Raw genomic sequence first — 15,279 nt, 5'->3', positions numbered from 1 at the left:
TTGTTGCCTGGGAGAAGAGGTCAAGCCCCTCCCCATCACAACCTCCCTTCAGGAAGCTGTAGGGTGCAATGAGGTCTCCCCTGAGCCTCCTCCAGACTAAACAATCCCAGCTCCCCCAGCCGCACCTCATAAGACTTGTGCTCCAGACCCCTCATCAGTTTCATTGCCCTTCTCTGGACACTTTCCAGGGCCTTGATGTCTTTCCTGTAGTGAAGAGCCCAAAACTGAACACAATACTCAAGATACTGCCTCACCAGAGCTGAGTACAGAGGGATGATCACCTCTCTGCTCCTGCTAGTCACACTGTTTCTAATGCAGGCCAGGATGCCATTGGCCTTCTTGGCCACCTGGGCACACTGTTGTCTCATGTTCAGCCAAGCATCGACCAACACCCCCAGGTCCCTTTCCTCTTCACAGTCATCCAGCCACTCAACCCCAAGCCTATAGCTCTGCATGGTGTTATTGTGGCCGAAGTGCAGGACCCAGCACTTGGCCTTGTTGAACCCTAGTTTGCTTTAAAAGGACATATCTGTGAATTACAAACCTAAACATTTTACCACAAAGTAATTTTTTATCCAACAGAATCCTTCCAGCATAGAGGGACATCGTCCTTCCATGGGAGAACTGGGTTGTTTCACTGTTACCACAGAATTCTAATTCTAAACCAAAGTTCTTTGGCCTTTCCACTGTCAGATGGAGATTCCTCTAAGAAGCAAAAAGGGAGAATGATGGAGACAGAGCTGCATTCATTTCTGTGGTTCTGGCAGAGATTGTGCAAGCATTGTTCCATGAGTAAGAGTGGAAGGGATATATGTCCATAGCACTTGGTCCATATTGCTGTGTGTAGTTTAGTATGCATGATTTATTAGTTCATGGTCTTTATGCAAGAGAGCTCAACACAGAAATAAAGCAAACACTTAAATTTTGAACTTTTAGGTGCAGCAGTTTAGTGACCTTATCACCCACTCCTATGTGATCCTATATCATTTCTAATGTTAGAAGAATTTTCCTGAAAGAAAAAAAAGGGAGAAATTTTCTGTATGGTACCATAAAATAGAGAACAGACAGGTTACAGATTTCCTGTGGTCTTGCTGCCAGGTGAAGCTTGGTGACATTTGGCCCAGTGCTCACAATGTTTGTTTTGTACTTGCCAGGACTACGTTCTCAGCTGGAATTAATGCAAGGAGTTTACCAATTTTCAGCACCCTTTACATGTTTATGAAACATAAGGTGTAGCTTTCCCAGAAGCATTCCCAAAAGTTACCCAGTCAAATTCATTTTGCATTAATGCCTGTGAGGACCACAGATTTCTAACAGATTTCTAAAAAAGTATGCTTCTTGGGCTTAATATAACCTCAGAATTTAGAAGGGGAAAGGATGAAGACTTATCAGCATTTGCAAGTAGTAGTTGGGTGAAACTCTGGGGATAGCATAAAGTAATTTGGCTGTGCACCTATGCTTGGTAATTGTCCTCTAAGCTAGCGCTTTAAAGAGGCAGCATGTTGATATGCCAGTTTTATTTGAAGCGTCTCCTTTGCAGAGTGTCTCTTCCGCTCTAAAATCCACCACATCAGTTACTTAGCAGGTGCTCGTTTATTTTTCAGTTCTCACAGCCCACTCTGAAAACAGCAGGTGCTCACCCGCAAATTTAATTCAGGTCGTTCCTCCTTGGACTTCTGCAGTATCTGTTTTAACTACAACCTCTGTATGTTCCACATACCTGTATTTGAAAATTGTTTTTCTGGTATTTGAATTTGTTAGTGAATTTGAGTATTTAAAATCTTGAGAGATCTTTCACAATGTAGCCTTAGGAAAATTCCTTAGGATAAGATTTTCAAAGCTGTCTTTTAACACAGAATACATACTTAAATCCCCTTGGCAGCTTGCAAAATCTTAGCCTTGGTCTTTTCATGCTTCAGTTTCCTGTTTGTTAAACTGAGGTAGAAATTTCTCTCTCAAGGGTGTTCTGAGAATTCACGATATGCAGACAGTTTCTGCAATGACTGGGCGATATGCACTAATGGATAAGTATCAGTTAGAAACACCCTTGTTGTTTTACTCTCCCCAATGTCCAGCTGTATATTTAAACTCCTTTGGGAAAAGTCTTATTTTTTCGTACAAGGAGCTAATTTTCTTCTATCATTACGCTGGTTCTCCAGAGGTGTTTTGCTGGTGGTAAATTTATGATATAGCATGAAGTGTAGTGTTAAGGCTAATACAGAGGAGAGCTCTTCACTATTCCTTTGGATGTAAGAAGATGCTACTTATTTATAGCAATTCATTTTCCAGTCTCACTGTTGTCATTTTAAATTCAAAAGGAGCTCAATTAGTCATCATGACAGTAGAATGCCCTGAAACACTTCAGTGTTAATAAGGACCCAAAAGAATAAACTCTTACCTCTTGTACGTTAAACCATCATATGATGATTTTTTTTAAAAATTTTTATTTTTTTATTTTTTTCAATTGAAAAGTTAATTTAGAAAACATGGAACACTGTCTTAGCTCTCAACGTGATAACAGTGTTAGGTGTAAAAAACTACGGTTCTCATTATGCCCTTTAGAACCACAGGTAATGTAAAGAAATCATGCCCAGAGTCTTTCTAGTGTGTTTAGAAGTTGAAAGCGGTGGGAGGTGGGATGGGGTGGGATGTGTTAACTTCTTTGTGATGCAAAAACTTGTCTGGCTTGTCTGGAAGTGACTAGTCTGGCTTCTTCATTCACCGCGAGCTAATTCTTATCAGGAAATGGCAACCAAATAATCACAGTCGCCTTTATGGCCCAGGAGAATCAGCTATTGCTTTTCTGTTTTGCTTCAGATTTGTGCACTCTTGTTCATAGGATGTCATGAAGTTTGCATGGTAGTGTAACCTCACATAAATAGGCAGCAATCTGTGAAAGAAAAAAACACCGGTCTAGAGAGAAAACATAGGAACTTCACACAGCATTCACAGATCTGAAGGGTTTTTTTGCATGTTAATGATTACTTGAGAGTACAAATAACAGTTAAGAGAGTTCTTTGCTGCAGAATCTCATTTCAAAAGGATTTATAAAATTAATGCAGTCTGTGTTTCATGATCATAAACTACCACGATTACAACTCAGGGCTCTGACATATGTTCAGTGTGAAATACACGAATAGTCTTTTCTCAGTGAGATTACTTATGCATTTAATGTTTGCAGGATCAGGTCAAAATCACATTTTACAAACATTCACATTTGTGCTAAGAAAAAAAATTATATTTCTCTTGTTGAACAGATAATTATTACTTTCTTAGCCTGTAAATTCCTGTTGGTCCAAATGAACTTCCCTTTTGGAGGCAGTTTGCATCCTGCAGCAGATATGTTTATAACCTATACCAAAAGACTCCTTAGAATATGAATGTTTAGAAATTATGGGAAGAGTGTGTTTATTCAGCTACGTTTTCATTGTAATGGATGGGTATGAAAGAGTGTGTATTTGCAATACGGTTCTTTGGAAGCAACTTTTATTTGGGATATACTTGAAAATTAAATTAATGATGCAGACAAAAAAAGTTCCTGCCAAGAAAAAAAAATCATAGCAGGGGGCACAGTAAGAATGTCATAAGGAATGCTGTTTTATTTGACTGTGAGTTAAAAGTTGTTTTTCATGAGCACATATTCACATTATTTCATCAGCTAGAAAAATGAAAGCCCTCACTTTAACATAATCCGCTTAATTCTGTGTTGTTTTGTCTTACACTGAGAATCAAAATGGATTGTTTCTGTGTATTTCAGTATTTCTGGGAGTTCATGCTCTTGAATATTTCACAAAATCTGAGCAAGATAAAGTATCATTATTTCATTTCACAATTATGGGATGGAGGTATAGGAAGAAACTGTGGCTTGTCTTCACTGGATAATTCTTAAGTGGAGCTACGACTGATTATTGTTTTTTAATTGGGCACCCAAACAATTCTTTAGGCTCAACGTCAATAGTATTTCTAGGTAGAGCCATTCAATTGGAGTGAATTGGACTGCAGGTCAAGTGCTGCTGTTGGGGATACTTAAAACTGCAGCATCTGAAGCCTCTGTAGCTCATTGAACTCATCCCTCTGGGTAGCTCCAGTACAGCTGAACAACGTACTTACCTTTGTCCAGCTATGCTAGTTGGAACAGGGCAACTTGATCCTATTAACTAAGTGTGTAGTGAAGACAAGCCATTAAGTGACTTTTCTAAGGACAAAGAAAAAAAAAAAAAAAAAAGAAAAGGAAAGCAGGCTGGTGTTTCTGAATCTTGCCTGATTTCTGTCTAGTAGGTGAACTGAAATCTTAATGCATAGACATTGCTGACTGCTTTTGAACTAATGCTATTAGGCACATTCTTCTGTTGTATATTTTTCATTAATGACCAGTGTTATGGGGGAGGGAAAAATAAAGGAAAAAAAAAAAAGAAAAAAACCAACAATCCCTCCCATGACAATTTGTGAAGGTTTCCCTTCAACAGTAAATATTATCGCTGATGATGTTAATGAAGACATTAGTTTCACAGCCTTTGAAGTACTGAAACACTCCAATGTTAACTAGCCTAGTGGGGTTTATGCTAATGTAATATGTAATAAAGTTGAGGCCACTATCTCTTTAAGCTGAAAGAAAGGAAACTTGTTTCTGCTTCCAAGGGATGCCTAGTGTGTGCTTATCTAATTGACTGTGTATTTTGTCTAGGTGTTGAGGGAAAGCTAAGAGAATGAAGGCTCTAAGTCCCCAGTGGAAGCATGATATGGCGATGCAGTGCTGGTGCTGAATTGTTCTCTCTGATGGCTCTATGGGAGTGGATAGCACTGAGTCTTCATTGCTGGGTTTTAGCAGTTGCTGCTGTTTCGGATCAGCATGCCACAAGCCCCTTCGACTGGCTCCTCTCTGATAAGGGACCCTTCCATCGTTCACAGGAATACACAGATTTTGTGGACAGAAGTCGACAGGGATTTAGCACAAGATACAAGATTTACAGGTATGAAGCAAAGGGAAAGCAATTGCAGAGATGCCATCCTTAGAAGTTGTAAATTACCAACAAGGGTTTCCTTAAGGGAAAGTTTCACATGTGGGAACCAATCCGCAGACACAATTCATGGCTGAAATATATGCAAGGCCATATATGCACTGTGTACTATGGAAATGCCTTCTTGTGTTGTTTCTGTTTTGTATAAAGAAATGTTGGTAACTGTATTGCTTTGGAGAACGTTGGTGTTAACTACCTGCCTCTAGTCTGCCCTAGTGACATACTGAAAAATGTCCTAAGGCATCCTGAGGTATTCAGACACTTTCTCTGGGGTTACTGTGGGACGCCCTTGTTTGTGCAGAAAGATCCAGTTCAATTGCTTTTCAGTGCTGCACATCAAGAAGTAAGCTGAGACTTTAAGAATGAAGCTATCACTTCACAGGTACCACTGGCAAAGCATTGGCTTCATCTCACAAGTAAGGGCATTTCAAATGTTACTCAAATGTTTTTTTTTTATGCTAGTTTATACCAGTGTTTTGAGAAGTAGCTTTCTTATCCATGAAGGACTGAGCTCTAAGAGCCATTTTAATGGCAGCTGAAGGTATTTGTTCCATCAGAAATCTCGGCATTAGCCTGGCCCAAGTCAGATTGAATGAGGAAAGAGGAAAAAATGGGAAGACTTCAGAAGTACGGGTCTACTTCAGAGTTTATGCCTGGCTATAGAATTGTTTTCATGGTACATTTGAAAGCTGTTGGTTTCTGGTCTTTGAGACAGCACTGATGAAATATCTTCTTAATCATTTGTAAGAGGCATAACTTGGGAAAACCTAATAGGTTTACCAAGGACAGAATGAAAAAAGGAGTTTAGTGTAATGGTAGTGAGCAAATGGCAAATAGATGGGAAGAGAAAATAGGATCTGAGAGAACAACTCTATAAGCAGAGCTTTTCTTTACCTCTTATTGTCATAGATCCTTCCTGGAAGCAGAGAGAAAAAGGCCATAGTGATGTAATGTAGGACAGATTGGTACCATCTCTAGTAACTCTCCAGCCTATAAACACAAACCATTTTTGGTGGAACAACACATGCTGATTTCATTTGAAACAACAAAAGCCTGTGAGGTTTTTACACCTACTTAAAACTATTATTCCATAGAGGTTTACAGTTCTTTAGAAGAAGGAAAGAGAGTTGTATGTGTTCATGTACATGCTGTTTTTCAGTTCAATGGACAGTCCTCTGTGACAAATCTGCTGGACTCAATACATTAAGCTTTTATTGTTAAGGAACTTGCTTTGTGTATCTTTGCTGAATGCATGCAGTAGAGGGCACTCTGTTGCAGGTCAATTTTGCAATGGGCTCCTTTGCCACATGCAGAGAAATTAAACATATTTTGAAAAGGAAGTGTGATTTGGAAATATGCTTGATGAAGTGGCTTGTCTTAACAGAACAGTATTGCCCAATATTTACTGCATTTTAAAAGCCAGCTGTCAGGAGTGATAATGTAAAGCCAATAATGCAGAGACTGAGATAGCGTATTTTATTCCTATAATTCTGTATTAGTCAACACTGAACCAAAATTATCTTGCTAAAAACAAGAAAGATGGAATAGTATTTCATTTCAGTTCTTTCAGTCACGTCTTTGAGGTTTCTTTCTCTTCTGAGTCATCATTACAGAAACATTGTTAGGTTTTATAGATCTGCAATCATATCTCTGATATTCGTTTGGGTTTGTGCATGGGTTTTAATTGACTGTAATTTACGCAAATCCACAAAAGAGTGTTGCTTGTGTTTATTTCTATCCTCTGCCTATTCCCTTCCAGAAATGAGCTGGAAAGAGGCCATGAGCTACCTTTTCAAAAGAAAAACTGCATTTTTGTTTTATTTTGTCCTTCAAACAGATATGAACCTAACTGCAAAGTTTCCCTATAAAATACGATTCCCTTAGCAAGTAATGCAGAACGTGGTGACCTTGTTATGAATCATACAATGTAAATTTAATCCCTGTTGCTTGTCTGTGAGCTTTCATAGTCTCAAGAATCTGCAGTCTAATTGATTTGTTCATTTCCTCACCTATTTTTTACCTTATGAAAACGATCCCTCAGGGACACAATCCTTATTAAAATGGAGAGGTAAGGAAGGAGAAGAAAGAGAGCCCAACATGGGCCAGCATTGACTCAGCTGAATTATATGGCCAAGAAAAACGCTGCCCCCCCCAAACAGTACCAACAGGATGGCCTCCTTTCCCTTTGTTCTCTCCATCCCTGAAAGCCTGTTTCTACCGTACTGGTGCTGTCATTTGTATGGCAGGAGGCAGACTATGCATGTATGGTTCTTATTTGCCAAAACGTTCAGCAGCCTTCATTTATTTTTTTCACTTCCTACATTGTAGAATAAGATTGCATTTTAAACAGATAAAGTCCAACTTCAAGACTAAAAAAGTTATGAATACATATCACTATATGCTCTCCATTTTTGTTTTCATCTTGTTCATATGCTAATGAGTGCAAAAACTATTGCTTTGTAACCACACTATAAACAACTGCTCATTTGACCACAAACCTCTGAGGAAGAATGTCAAAGGTTGGTACTGAGAGAATGTACATTAATTGAGCACAGTTTCTTATGGGATGCCTTAATTTAAGCATATGCAGTTCTGTCATTAAAAGTCAGTTACGTCCATGGGCAAACAAGCTGGTCTTGTACAGTTCTTTGATCCGCAAGGAGAGGAACTTTCAGTGCTACGGGATACAGATGAGAGAGACAAAAGTATGTGTAATAACATTTCAACCAGGTTTTGCAGAGCACTAAGTAATTGCAGTTGATGTCTCCAACATTGGTACAAGCTGGGAGAGGTAAGTTGTTTATGTTGATTCTATGGCAGAGAAATATTCCTGTAATTTTTCGTAGGAAATGTCCTTCTGCAGGAAATTTAATAATTATCACAGTTTATGGTGACATTCATTGCCAGTATTATATGAAATGTCAGAGAAACACCTGGGTAGCTGTTCAAAACCTCTAAATTAGTGGAAGTTCTGTATCTGTGGAAGGTGTTTATTTCATAGAAGCTGGTTTGTGTAGTTAATAACAGCAAATAAGAGGGATGCTCCAAAAGTAATGTCTTCCATTTTATGATGCTGGCCCATGCCATTAGAGGAAGATGTTGGTGGTGTGGCAGTAGAGGTTGAAGCTTCCCACCAATATCCCGTTACATTTTCTTGCCTTATGACAGAAAGTAGAGGGGCAGTCTGAAAGAATAGTGTCTGATGAGACCGTGTGTATAAGGCAAAGGTATGGTATGGAATTGAATTCCTTCTTCCAAAAATGTGGCACCAATTGGCATTCATTGATGCTTGCTGAATATTGATGGAGACCAAACGGTGGATGTGAGCACAGTGAGGTGATGAGTGGTGTGTTTCAGCAGTGATGACAGTGGCTCACTGCTGCTGGTGCAGATTTTGATGGACACTACATGCAGGCCCTTACTCATTGCTGGCAAAAATGATTGTGGTGAAAGTGGTGGTGGCCGTGTTGAAGAATTATGTTTTGTAGCTGAGAATTTGCTTGTTTGAATAGTGTTATTTTGCTCTTTGTCCCCATTGTAATTTCCATGATCATAAATAGGAGGCACTACTTTCAGATCAACCTATGTATTTTGGCAAGGAATCTTGATTTTGTAATTTGCTATTTAATACACAATAGGAATCCTGTGCTGCTTATGTAAATCAGCTACGTGAACAAAGGAGTTTAAATCCAAACAGAACAAGACAAGAGGTTACCAGGATGGAAAGACTGATTGTGAAATTATGCAGAGAATCTGCTTTGTGTCAGAAGAAGTAATTTCAACAGAGATACGAGAGTATTTATGCTATCAGATAGGGTCCTGAGGAAATTTTCTCAGGAAAATTGTGTGGTTTTGTTAAAGAAAAACGATTTTAAATCTGAAATAGCTGTGAAAAGTCAGAAAAAAGAAGAGCCTAGGTTGTTAAGCTGAAAACAATTTGCATATTTGGGAGCTGGGAAATAGGAGAGAGAGAGGGAGAGAAGGGGAAAGATGAAAGAGATTACAGTTCCTATTAGCGTACATATCATAGAGTGATAAGAACTATTTCAACCAAAAGCTGTTAGAAAACCAGATTGGTATAAACTTGCTACAGAGAAATGTAGGCTGACAACTTAGAATATACTTCTAATCATCAGAATTAAACAGGGAAAAATTGCATTACAAAGACTAGTGGAAAAGGGGAAAATATAAGGCATAGGCCTTTTGATGGTGGCCTAGGTTTTAGTAACCATTGAAATCCATTTCTAGTAAGTATTTGTAACAAGTGTAGATTATCAGTCCGCAGAAGGAGAAAAAATGTATATTAAAGTATGGATTAGCTTGATGTATGTATAAATACCTAAATAATTGTGGAGCATAGCATTTATGTGGCTTTGGAAGAGTTTATTCAGAGACTGTTTTAAAAGGGATTATGTTTGTTCATGAGCAACTCAAAATGAAGGACTAGAAAGTTGTGCTGTGTAATTAAAGTTTATTTTTTATAGACATATTGGTTTCCTCTCATGTACTCTGAATAGTACTTCAGTACTTAAGCCTTTGTAGTAAAGTGAGCAAGACTGAAGCCTAACTGAATGCTCAGTAATTTAACACTTGTATAAGAGGTTAATTAGGATCAACATTAAAATCAGTTTTATTTTACTTCCTTACCAACATATTCTAGCCCACAGTTATCACTGGATTCCTTCACATCCATCCTTCTGACAAAAAGTTTTAATAAAACATTGCTGAGTTGAGTTGTGTGTGCACAGTGTATGGCTTGATTTGCACTTCTCTCCCTCACCAACAGTCTGGAATGAAATTTCCCTGTACTCTTCCCGAGATTGCTTTCAGCTCTAAATTTAGCAGTTGTATGATATTGAGAGAATTAGCATTTGTTCTTGGTAATTTCTCCCAAGACTTATGTTCAGTAAAATGGAGGACTGAAAAGAGATGGCTGCTGACACCCATATGAAAAGCCTAAGAAGGCACTTCTTGGAGCTGTTACTTCCTGTGCACTTCATCACACTCTGGAAACCATATTATCACTGACCACGTTTTGAAAGGGCCCATTTGGTACTGGCAGTGTCAGAGGTGTCATCTTCTTTAGATAAGTCATTTCCTTTGGAAAACTTATGAGGGCTCAACCATGAGTCTCAGTTTTCTTAACACAAAACATCACATACAAAACAGACAAAAGATGAGGAGGGTAGTAACAGATGAATAGAACAGGATATATAAAAAGTAAAAGAAATGGGGCAAATGTGTACAGCAGAAATTGAGGAAAGAACTAGCTGTAGTCAGTGACCTGTGACTCTAGCAAATGATAGTGCGAGGCAGCTTAGCAAACTGGGCAGCCGTTACCTCCAGCTCTTCAGAGTCTTTGCCTCTCTGGGCATAGAAATGTATGCGCAGTGTCACTGCTGGGCCACTGAGAGCCAGGATTATAAATGTACCAAAGAGAAAACAAGTTTATCTTTCACAATTGCCATATCGGTTGGAAATAAATAGAAGGAAGAGTTCTTTTTGCCTTTTCCTGAAGTTCACTGTATCAGTAAATTGCTTCTGGCCTTCATCGTAATTGGTCAGCTTGCTTTGGGGGATTTTCCATTCAACCTGGTGGATGAAAGGTACAGTAATGAGATGTATCATCATTCTCAGAGGGTTTCAAAGCCCTGGTCTATGGAATGTACAAAGTCCTCTTTTTATATACAGTGGTTCATAGGCTGGAAATAGAGAAGAGCTGCTCAAAGAGAATTTCTGTGATTGTGAGGATTTCGGCTGTAATAATAGTGCTTGTAGTCCAATACTGAGGTCTCATTATGGAAGCACTGTAGCCTGAACAAAAAGACATGAATTCAATTTCTGAAGAATCAAATATTTGTAGTCTCTTACTGTGAAAAAAAAAAAAAAAAATTGAAAAAATTAAATAAAATTATAAGTGTAGGATATTTCTTAAGAATATCTGTATCTGAAAAAGATCAGTTTCATTTCTGATTGCAGTGATCCCTAGTAGCCTCTATTAAGTCCAGGTAGTTGGGGACAATAAAGACATGACAGGGATAATAAAGACATGACAAAACTGACTTTGCCAAAACTGCTTTCACAAGTACATACTTGAGCAAAATAAAAGCCTTTATTTCCAGGTCTAGAGATACCTACACAATGTTCTGCAAAAACATTTAATTTACAGGGCTTTGTTTCAAATGCAGCTCTCCCTTTCATAGGAAAGCATTTGTATTCCACCTCTATATCCTAAACACTTATTAGCTAGTGTTGCTTTACAACTAGCGATTCCCATTATCCAAATTATGTTCCTTCCTTGAACCATTTATCCAGAGGATTCTCTGGAAGGTACATAATTGTAATGATGTGAGAAAAACTAACAAACAGAAAACCAACAGATAATTTAAACTGGGAAGCTACATGTACCTGACAGGTGAAGAGCAAGCTATTGCTCAAGAACACAGGAGACGTCAATCAAACTCACTTCTGACACCAGTACCTTACATTTGCCTTAAGTCAATCTTTGAAGGTCTATAGAAAACTGTGACCAGATCCTGATTAAAAAAAACAAACACATACTTTTAAGAGATACAGTTTTTCTATGGAATCTTACAGAAATCTCAGAAAATAACAAGGAATTTTACAGTGAGCCTCATCCCACAGCATTCAAATGCCTTTCCATTGTTTTGCCAATGACCAGAGCCAGGGCTGCTCCCTAAACCCTCACTCTGTTTTCCTAGCTAAGTTCTGAAAAACAGAGTTTCAAAACAAGGGTAGAGTTTCTCTCAGTGAGGTAAACAAGTGCCAGCACTGCATAGGATGCTGGGGAATAGTGCTGGCTGAGCCAGCAGGATTAGGAAGGTTCTCAGGAGTCAGTTTGTTTGACAAGAATACAAGAGTGTTTTAGCTTGGCAACAAAAGAGAATATTGATGCCAAGATTGCCTTCTGTATTTTTTTTTTTAATAACACACTGCAGGAGTCTGTGTTCTGACAATCTCTGTGCATTTCTTCTTATTTGTTTGGTGCATTTAATCAAAGATCCTAAGGAAACTCAAATGGCAAGAAGGGGAGTGAATCTTATTTTCTGTGAATGTTATCATAATCAATTTCCAGAAAAGACCTACTTTCAAAGTGTTAAAGATAACTGTATTAAGCCCCCTACTGACATTTTTCCCTAGAACAGTGAACATTTATTTAGACAATATGGTTTATCATTATTTCATTCGGTAAGTTCATAAATCATTTAAGTCACTCTGAAAAAAAACTAAGATAATAGAGGCTGTAAGTTAATGGTTTCAAGCAATCATTGAGGTGGTATAAAAGCTGTTTAACACTAATAATAGATTAATTCTCCAGTCATCAGGATGATCTGCCAAGATCTTGGTCATGAAATCAGGTCATTATCATTAATTCTTTGAAGTCTTTTAGTTAGTTGAGAGTTTGTTCTTCCATTTGCCTTCCATTTTCATTTTTGTTTGAATGTCTTTGCTAGTCCTTTCACCAGTATTCAAGGTACAGAGAATGACTTCCATAAAGAAGAAAAAACAATTACTAATATTTGTTTTGCTTAATCAAATAAAAGGCTTACATGAATCAATTTCTCTGTCCTTTCATTTTAAATTCTTTAATAGTATTTTTCATTATTGCTCCTAGGTCAGCATTCCTTTCCAAGTAGAATGACTGAAGCTTTCAGGGGTATTTGTTTGCCTGTTTGTTACTAGCATTTGTCCACATTCTAAATGTGTATGAATGGCCTGTGTCTCACACAGGGTAAAGAACAGAGTAACACAGAAACCTTGTCCGTATTGACAGTAGTATAGATTGGAAAGTATGGCTCTTTGTTTTGGAGAGAGGTTGCATGTTTTCCACACAGACTGAGAACAATTGGCAAAAAACATACTAACTTTGGAAATTTTGTCATTTTCTTCTTATATCATTGACTTGAGGTCATGGTCAATATCTCAGAATTTAAATCTTGGTTGTCTTCTTGCTCTGATTGATCCTATGGGTTTTACTATTCGTTCTGCTGGTTGTGAAATTTTATTGTGGATCTCTAGATTCATTCCAATAGAGACACTCGCAAAGAAAAGCAGTGCTTCAAAATAATGTCTTCTTGTTCGATTCTCACTAGAATCCCAATGTGATTGTTATGGAAAACAGTGTTAAGGTCGTTAATGGCTCCATATCTCTATTTATCTTCTGACACACTCACTTCCTACTTTAATTATACAGTTTGAAGAAAGAAGGCATTTTTACTGACCAGACAATTTAATGTATACAGAGAGCTCTGCAAACTACACATACAAAGCCCACTAGCAATTTATAAGCTGTGTATGCAGGTCTCACATGCACTGAAGAGATACCATCTGGCTTTAAGCAATGAATATTAATTTCTCAAGGGAAAAACGCATTTGCCGGTTTTGACTTATATGAGCAACATAATTCAAAATCAAAAGCATATGCAATATTTTACCAAATATTCTGAAAGATCAGCAGGATCTGAAATATTACTGATGCATTTAAATAAATATTGGTATTTGAACTAATTCTGAACTTTACTTTCTTACAGTCCTTGAAGTTCGGCAAATAGGGCTTCTTAACCTATACCTTAAATGATAGCAGTAGAATTGGCTATTCTATTAGGAACTCAAATGCCATGTCATCTTTGCCTGCTGATATATATGATATACTTATGTTTGTAATGGAGGACTCACCATTTTCTCCATTTACATCTGTGTTTTATTTAAACCACTTCTATAGCTATGTATGTAAAACACTAGCCGTAGGTTATAAAAGTAAATCTGAATTCTGAACATTGCACAGCATAACCAATCTGACAAACTGCACTAACAAACAACTTTGTCTTTTCTTTGCATTTCACACATTGAACAACACACAATAAATTAAAGAAAATGTTAATTTAAAATGAATAAAGTTGAAGTACCTGTAGCAAGGTCTCTTCTTATAAATAATTGCTGCCATTTTTCTTTTATGAAATACTGGTGATGTCTTTGGTAGCATGCTACGAAACTCAGGTTATAGTAAGCAGAAATCGTGCAGTTTGTGGTGCTTTTTTATTTAATAATTTCTAGAACCCCAATATTTTATGATGAGTAAATTGGTACAAGAGTGACTGCATGTATATATACATCTCTGTATATATACACACATGCATACACATATGTGCATGCATATACAAATAGTGAAAATGCAGGAGTTTATTTCTTTATCTTTTTTCCAGGCAAATAGGGAGAAGATTACTGTTCCTTATAAAAAAAAAAAATGTGTCTCATACATCCAATGTCTGCATAAGAGATTTTGAATGTGTGTTATTTTACCATGGATGTTTTCTGATGAATCAGATGTTTAGACATTTTCCTTAACACTGTCCTTTCCTCATTAGACCTTTGGATGAAAATGCCTTTATCAGAAGCATTCTATCTGATCTTACTCCATTTTAGCATTGGTCTAGATTACGACATACAATAAACTTTATCTGTGGCTACAAAAAAAGACATCTGAGAACCTCTAAGAGAAATAGATAAATGTGAATCTTACAGAGACTATTATGACTACTATTTTTTTTGGTTATTATCTTATTTTTTTTTCAGTGTGATTCTGAATCTGGTTAATGAAATTAGACTTGAGAGGATATAGGGTTTTTTTTGTGTATACAGAAAAATATCTCTATATGTAGGCGATGAAAAAGATTTTTGATTTAAATTACTGTTTTCCATCGATTCCTTCTGTGATGCTGTTTATGTGAAATTCACATGCCACAGATTTTCCACCTGTATCTCCGCTTGTAACTCCAAATATGTGCTGATGATTGGAAAGTGAGTTCTCCAGTAACATCTGTCACTGTTTCAATGCTCGAAAAGCATTTCAAATTATGTATAATTCTGAAATTTAAAGGAATCTGAAAGAACTTTGGGCTGAGCTCAGTGCCTAAGCTATGTGCCCAAGTTATGACTAATAGCATGTGAGTAACAAGCAAAAGCTGGTTCCTGGTCATTTCTTTCCAATGTCTCCTAAAAGGTTCAGTAATCTCTTTTTCATTGCTGATTTCCTCAAGAACTGCTTTCCTTCTTAGACACACTGAATAGTGACTGAAAGATATTTATGTCTCCTTATGAAATGATACATCGTTTTATTATATTATTCTGTGTTGTGTTATCCTGAAATTTGCTTTTCCACTCAGTAAAAAGATTTCTCATCTGGTTGACTGCAAAGATCCATCTGTTTGCTTAGAATTTTCCCTCAAGAAGCAATGCTTAT

The 15,279-nt window shown here is 37.3% G+C and overlaps 1 protein-coding gene across 3 annotated transcripts in view; it reads left to right on the top strand.

Annotated features, from left to right (window-relative positions):
* Positions 1-15,279, top strand: part of BRINP3 (BMP/retinoic acid inducible neural specific 3) — a 198,990-nt gene that overhangs the window by 12,785 nt on the left and 170,926 nt on the right. For all 3 annotated transcript variants that reach the window (XM_072342744.1, XM_072342746.1, XM_072342745.1), the window contains one exon: positions 4,685-4,970. In XM_072342744.1, the coding sequence (XP_072198845.1) occupies positions 4,735-4,970 (236 nt within the window). In that variant the 5' untranslated portion in view covers positions 4,685-4,734. The remainder of the gene's footprint in view (positions 1-4,684; positions 4,971-15,279) is intronic.

The sequence above is a fragment of the Excalfactoria chinensis genome, chromosome 8 (genome assembly GCF_039878825.1).
Source record: "Excalfactoria chinensis isolate bCotChi1 chromosome 8, bCotChi1.hap2, whole genome shotgun sequence".
Classification (NCBI taxonomy): Eukaryota; Metazoa; Chordata; class Aves; order Galliformes; family Phasianidae; genus Excalfactoria; species Excalfactoria chinensis.
Note: the sequence above shows the minus strand (reverse complement) of the source record. Positions and strands in the feature narration are given on the sequence as shown.